The sequence below is a fragment of the Gekko japonicus genome, unplaced genomic scaffold (assembly GCF_001447785.1).
Source record: "Gekko japonicus isolate JY-2015 unplaced genomic scaffold, Gekko_japonicus_V1.1 scaffold707, whole genome shotgun sequence".
NCBI classification, from domain to species: domain Eukaryota; kingdom Metazoa; phylum Chordata; class Lepidosauria; order Squamata; family Gekkonidae; genus Gekko; species Gekko japonicus.
This window is the reverse complement of record NW_015164686.1, coordinates 360,942-368,355: the sequence shown is the minus strand read 5'-3', so window position 1 is coordinate 368,355 and position 7,414 is coordinate 360,942. Positions and strand designations below refer to the sequence as shown.

The following is a 7,414-nucleotide window of genomic DNA, read 5'->3' as shown; positions in this document are numbered from 1 at the left end:
CTCCTCCTCCTCCTCCTCCTCCTCCTTCTCCTTCTCCTTCTCCTTCTAGCGAATGCTATAATATTAAATACCAAATCCGTTCTATTGAGTACCTTTTTAGGGAGTATAACTGGACCCGCCTTCCAGATGAGTATTTCAATTTAAAAAACCAGTTACGTCAAATAGTTAAGATAAAATATAAAGAGCCGCTCTGAGACTCCGAGTGAAGGGCGGGGTATAAATCCAATCTCTTCCTTTCTTCTCTTCTTCTTCTTCAATAAGAAAAGATGAGAGAATCTGTATATCAGTTTACGTGCCTATGAAACTCCAATTTATATTTAAATGTACTTCACAACGCTTAAATAGAAGAAAACATATATTGTTAAAATACAGAGTTGCAAAGATTATAGTCTGGCTACATGGTAGAAAGATAGAAAATTAGATAAATATGTATGAGGTATTTTAATAGATACAATGATGATGTGATTACTCTCATGTATGTTTGTGTTTTTTAAAAATCATAAAATTGGTTTTACAGAAATAAACCTGGTCTAAGGCTAAAATTTGAAATTGGCTGAACTGCTCTACAGGCAGCGAGAAGAAGGCCTTGCTCTTTGGTGGGGGGGGGGGGGGGGCGCTGAACTGTGCTTCTGTGTTTCTTCCTTAAGGCTCCTCCTAATTTCAGCCTCTTGTCCTGGCTCCTTGTGTACAATTAATGTGCGGCCTTATATGTGTTTGCTCGGGCGTTGGTCACACTTTGCTCAATGGGACATAATTCCAAATAAGTCAGCACAGGATTTCAGCATCGGTGTTGCTTCTGGAAGAAGTGGGTTATACACAGGGTATTCTGGCGGGAAAGGGGATGGTCCTCGAACTGGTTGTGGTTGATGAAATAAGCATCCGGCCTCTCTGTTCTGCCATGCAGGTGGCTTTTGAAAGATGTGCTGTGAAACAAACAGGCGGTTCCTGCTCCTTTATGCGTCCCAGAAGGGCCAGGCCAAAGCTATAGCTGAAGAGATTTGCCAGCAAGCCACGGAACGTGGATTCAGAGCCGATATTCACTGCATCAGTGAGTCAGACAAGGTAGGATTTTTCATCCTTGACAAGACGCTGCATTGGACATTCAGAAAGGAGGGGGGCAAGTGATTGACGCGTCCCCTCCTCCTCCTCTTGAATGTCCAAGGCATGCCTTTGGAAGTTTGTCTCTCAACTGAAATATTTTTGATTTTCTTATCCGTCCTTGACCAAATAAAATATTGTTCATAGCTTGTTGTTTGAAATATTTATACGCCATCTTTTGGTAGGGCATACTCCCCCACACCATGGCTTACTACAGAACAGTAAAGCATAAACAGAATGAAGTAGCAGTATAATTTTTTTTTTAACCCTCTGTAGAATATCTGAGAAAACAGCCAACGGGAATAAAGAAGGACCATAAAACAGAGTTCAGCAGAGAAGAATGTAATTCATGGGAGATACTGAAACATGGGGCAAGAGAGTAAACCAGTTTTGGCAGCCTTTTTAAAAAGGCCATTGAAGGGGTGCCTGATCGAGCCTTTCGGCAGAGGGAGTTTTGTGCTCCTGGGCCAGCACTGGAAAGGCCTTGTTACGTGTAGCCACTGCATGAACTAGGGCAGTGATGGCGAACCTTTTAGAGACCGAGTGCCCAAACTGCGACCCCAAACCCACTTCTTTATCGCAAAGGGCCAACACGGCCATTTAACCTGAAGACTGAGGTTTTACTTTAGAAAAAACAACTCATCCATTAACTTGAGATGATCCAAACAAAGTAAGGAAAGCAATCCCAAATGCTTTCATTTACTTAAAATTATTTGGCAGAGAATTTGGCACTTTAATGATGGTCTGGGCCTGGCTGGGGTGATGGCACGCGTGCCCACAGAGAGGGCTCTGAGTGCCACCTCTGGCACCCGTGCCATAGCTTCGCCACCACTGAACTAGGGTGTGCCAAGCAGGGCCTTGCTAGAACATCTGGACATCCAAATAGGTTCACAATGGAGAAAAATGGTCCTTCAGGCACTCAGCCCCCCCCCCCCCAAAAATATTTATTTGAGTAAACCAAAGAAGTTACAGTTACAGGTTCATACTATCAAACAAAGAAACACTGTGATAAAATTGACAATATTTAATTATTCTTATGAACCTCAATTTGTGTATCAAGACTTTTACAATACTGCTTAGGAAATTCTAACATTTTCAAGGGAAAGTCCATCATCATTAACCGGGCACTCATTGAGGATATGATGATGTTGGGCTTTCCCTTGAAAATGTTAGAATTTCCTAAGCAGTATTGTAAAAGTCTTGATACACAAATTGAGGTTCATAAGAATAATTAAATATTGTCAATTTTATCACAGTGTTTCTTTGTTTGATAGTGTGACACCAAAAATTTACGGCAGGGGTAGGCAATACTGGCTGCACCCTGGACTGTTTACTTATCACACAGGGACCCAAGTCGCTGAGGGGAACCCACGAAGACTGGCAGCAGCTTTGTGGCTGGTGAAGTTTTGAGGACGGGACTGCCCATCGTCTCCTCCCAGACCCACACAGCTGCCAGCTGGGCTTGATGGGGGCTCACACACTCTGGCAGCACTCTTGGATTCCACTGGCTTCCAGTGTGTCTGCCCTCGTCTCTCTCTTTGCTAGTCCACAAAAATCTTCATAGGAGATGTGCACTGGGCAGAAGAATTGTGCCCAGAAACAAATAGCCAATGAAGACTGTGACGACCCCTTATCTGGGGAGGCCTGGTTTCCCTTTAAAGTGTTCTTTATGTTTGGTTCTACTGTGTATATCCGGCTGCCACCAGGAAATTTTAGGCTTTCCAAACCTGTATACTTTCTTTTGGCTATCACTGGGTAGGTAGGTCGAGGTTTTAGGCTTTCGAGGTACTATGTGTTTCCTGAGAAATTATTTCTTTCAGAGCTGGCAGACTTAAATAAAAGAAGATTTATTGAAACAATTTCGTAAATAATATAGTAGAACACTGTAACTAGGAATGGGTAAATACTGAACAATTGCTTTGGTATTTCACACACTTTTCCCTTCACTGTCAGGGATCTTGGCATGTAACTTTGTAACTTTAACTCAAGGTCATGTAAGTTCACTGTTTCTCTCCAGGACATACAGCCTTTCCTAAACTTTTTCTTCAATTACTTTCATTTACATTTTACTATTCTCTCAGAACAACCTCAGCTGTTCTTAACTGCACACACACAGACTGCTTCTCTCAGACTTCAGAACGAACTCCTTATCAACTGTCTTCATCAACTGTCAAAACGGTAACTGCCACTCCTGAAGGACATACCCATTCATCCACTCAGAAACCCTTTCTAACACCCCTCCCCCTCTCTGTCAATCACCAATCACACCACACTTCTCTCTTCAAGCACTCTAGTCCATCACACAGCCATGCAACCAAACTTTTAAAGAGACACACACACATATAAAACAAGGAATCATTACAAAGATGCTTCAGGGTTGATGTTACGTGATCCTGGTGGAAGTCCTAAGGTGTGCGGAAGTTTGGCTCGACTGGAATTTCTTTTTCAAAGCAGCGTCTGGTCAAGTGAGTTAAGAGTCGTCTAGTCTGGCCAGGCCAGGTTAGACTTGTCCAGGAAGGGTTGGAGCTGGTACACCAGCCTAAGCTGATTAAAAGTCTGTCCTGGCCACTGCGGTCTCCCAAGAAGAGCTTGGGAAGAAGAAGTCCAGGCAGGCTACCCAGCTACCGTCCACCTATGGACTGGCCAGTTTTACTAAGCGGTGTGCTCTTCCCCAGCAGGGAGAGACTTCCAACGTCGAGCTGTTTTATTTTGGAGAGTGCAACAAGCTTTCTTGTGAACTAACAGGAGGCTCCTCCAGAAGCTAGGGATGGGGAGTGCCATTTTTCTCTCAGATGTTATTTTGATTCCTCATTGACAAAAGTCACCAGCAGTCCTTTTTCATCAGAGGGATTTGTTGTTGTTGTCATGGGGTGTGTGTGTTGTTGTTTTTTTGAGACCAAAGGTAACCTCAAGAACCCCTCAGATCTTCAAGAGTGAAAAATCACACTTCCTGATCATAGGGGAGTAGGGCTGGGTCACCACCCTCTGAAGAGAAAGCCTGATCACTACGTCATTTCCTCACTGCCATGGCGACCTGAGTAGGCATAATATTCCCTGTGTGGCTGATTGGAGCAGGAGAAGACGAAGGGTCTCTTTCTTTCTTTCTCCCGGACTGGTTTTCTCGTCGCAAAAACGAGGGAGGGTTTCTGGAGTTGGTTTCGGGGCTTTTTTGTTTTGTTTTGTTTTTTTCACAGTGGCCGTCTCCGAAGCGAAGGAAGAGATTGGAGGGAGGGGGAAAGTTAATCTGACCTGAGCGGGATGGGATGGGATGGGACGGAGCCCAGCGAGCGGGAACATTTCCCCTGGTTTCTGAGCGACCCAGGGCTTTTCTAGGGTTGCTGTTGGGGGGTTTTTGGATTTTTTTTTACACAGTAATCGTCTGTATTTTCACAGAAGAAAGCTTCCCTCTCCCTCCCTTCCCTCTTTGCAAGAGACTCTGGCTAGGTGGAGGCTGGTGGAGGGGAGAAATGTTCACTTTGACTCCTAATTATGAGTGGAGCTCATAACATATGGGGAGCTACAAACGGCAGGGTGAAAATTGTCGGTTTCTTTCCTTTTTTTAATCATATGTGTTGGGTTGTTGTTGTTTTTTTGGGGGGGGATAATAATTCCACCAGGCCAGAAAATGGAAGGCTGGAGGTTGAAATGGACTAGCACAGATCTGCTTTGAGATTATACATAATGCAAACTCTCCCACCGACCGGAGGCCATCAGGGCTCATGTAGAAATATTCCCCCCCCTTTTGATTTTTTTAAAATTTGTGTGTGTGTGTGTGGGTGTGGGTGGGTGGTGCGTACATGTGTGTGTGCATATGTGCCCATGCCCTCCCCCTTCGGTTGCCAGCACTGCTTCCAATGATAGATTACATGCTTTGAATTTCTTATTGTATTGAAGTCTCTTTTCTATTGCTCTTGGGTGGGTTGGTCAGTGCACAGTTGTTATTTATTGGTTTTTAGTGTCCTTTGGAGATTCTAGTATGTAAGGCTGGCTTTAATACAGACCCCCCCAGTTCCCTCATGGATTTGTTGTGGCAAACTGAAGCAAAACCCACTGATCTAACCCCCAAAAAAATCTGAAATAGAGTGAGAATTGACAGTACCATCATACAACAGACATCCCCCACTTTCCCCTTTTAAATGAAAATAATAGTGTGAAAATTGCCCTTTTCTTTCCTTTTTAAAAATCATATGTGTTGGCCAGAAAATGGAAGGCTGGAGGCTGAAATGGACTTGCACAGATCTGCTTTGAGATTATACATAATGCAAACTCTCCATCAGGGCTCATGTAGAAAAATCCCCCCCCCCTTTTGTTTACTGTATGTGAAAACTTCTTACCTAAGTATGAGTTTGTGCATATTTCTATCTCATGCTATGTCAATGGTAAATAAAAAGTAAAACTGAAAACCAGAAGTTATTTGACACTACCATCATACAATAGACATCCACCACTTTCCCCTCTGATATGCTTGTAAATTATATGAAACATGCACTCAAATATGCAAGGGAAACTGAACTCAGTAACACTGTAAGCGAGTGTGAAGTGTCTGGAATACTGCAGTGAAAGAATCAAGAGAATATCTTGTTGGGTACAGGAGAAACTGCGAGTTAAAACACTTGTGACAGCAGCTGGAAACTGCAGAGCTCAGGGAATGTTATGCCTACAGTTGATGACGTCACGACGTAAGTGGTCAGGCCTTCTCTTCAGAGGGTGGTGGCTGGGTCAAGAATTACCCCCCGGGGGGGCTGTGCTCTGGAGTTCAGGGGAAATGCAACCCCATCCCATCTGGGGGGCCCCTTTGCAGGAGCCTTCAGTCTTACTCTGGCAATGCCCTCCAAGGCTGTGAAAACTTAACAGGAAGACATAGGAAAGACAGGAGATTATTTGTTTATTTACAACATTTTTACCCCGCCTTTCCACCCTCACCCGAACTACAAAGGTGGTTAACAGATTAAAAAACATAATAAGAATACGATCTTGTTGTTGTTCAGTCGCACAGTCGAATCCGACTCTTTGCGACCCCATGGATCATCTCCATCTTAAAAACCATTAAAACCAAACAAGAACACACCATTAAAACAATTTAAATCAAAGCTAAAGAACACATAAAGGTAAAGGTTCCCTTGCTCGAAAGCCAGTCGAGTCCGACTCTAGGGTTGCGGTGCTCATCTCCGTTTCAAAGCCGAAGAGCCAGCGCTGTCCGAAGACGTTTCCATGGTCATGTGACTGGCATGACTAAACACCAAGGCGCACGGAACGCTGTTAACTTCCCACCGAAGTGGTCCCTATTTATCTACTTGCAATTTCTTGCTTTCGAATTGCTAGGTTGGCAAGAGCTGGAACTAGAGATGGGAGCTCACTCCGTCATGCGGCACACTCAGGTCTCAAACTGCTGAACTACCAGCCTTCCACAGCCTGCAGTTCAGTGTCTTAACCACTTGAGCCACCGCAGATCTTAAAATCCCACCATTAAAAACCATTAAAACCAAACAAGAACACCATTAAAACAATTTAAACCAAAGCTAAAGAACACATACAAAAGCATAAAAAAAGACAAGAAAACCAAAGAGGGATCACTGAGGGAAAGCCGGATGAGACAAAAAAAGTCTTCACCCGCAGGTGGAAGATGGGAGCAGTAGGGGAGAAGTGAGGTTATTGTTGTAATAGTGACAGAGACAGAGGGGAATTGGAGTAGGGGAAGAGGAAAGCAAGGGTGGAAAGAGAGAAATCTGGTTAGTTTATTGACTTCCCCTGAATTGCCCAATAAGCACTACCTCCACTCTATCTCTGGGGATGAATAGACTGTCTAAAATTGTTTGGTCTCCTGCTGTTGCAGAAAAGGTGACCAACCTTCTGGATCCTAACATCTTAGTAGAATTCAATGTAGCTTTGAGTCAAAATGGAGATGTTACCCAAGTTTATGATAGAACTATAGAACTATTAGTTACTTGCTGTAATTCCTTGGAAGTCACTTGGTGCCTTGAGATTACTGTGACCCAAAAAATACAGTTGGATGGTTTGATAGCGAATGCTGTAATATTAAATACCAAATCCATTCTATTGACTACCTTTTTAGGGAGTATAACTGGACCCGCCTTCCAGATGAGTATTTCAATTTAAAAAACCAGTTACGTCAAATAGTTAAGATAAAATATAAAGAGCGCACTGAGAGGCTGATTTCACACTAGAGCTTCCCCGATACTATTGGTCAATTTCACACCCGAAGCCGCGAGGCTGCATTTGACCCGCGGCTTCACCCGATTTCCTCCGCAGTTCCGTGATCCTCAAAAAACAGGATCATGAAACTGTGGGGGGGATC

General features: G+C 43.7%; 1 protein-coding gene across 1 annotated transcript in view; it reads left to right on the top strand.

Annotated features, from left to right (window-relative positions):
* The window catches only part of MTRR (5-methyltetrahydrofolate-homocysteine methyltransferase reductase), a 41,712-nt gene that overhangs the window by 2,851 nt on the left and 31,447 nt on the right, over window positions 1-7,414 (top strand). Inside the window, exon 2 of the mRNA XM_015409349.1 lies at window positions 905-1,062. Coding sequence (XP_015264835.1) covers window positions 919-1,062 — 144 coding nt within the window. The 5' untranslated portion in view covers window positions 905-918. The remainder of the gene's footprint in view (window positions 1-904; window positions 1,063-7,414) is intronic.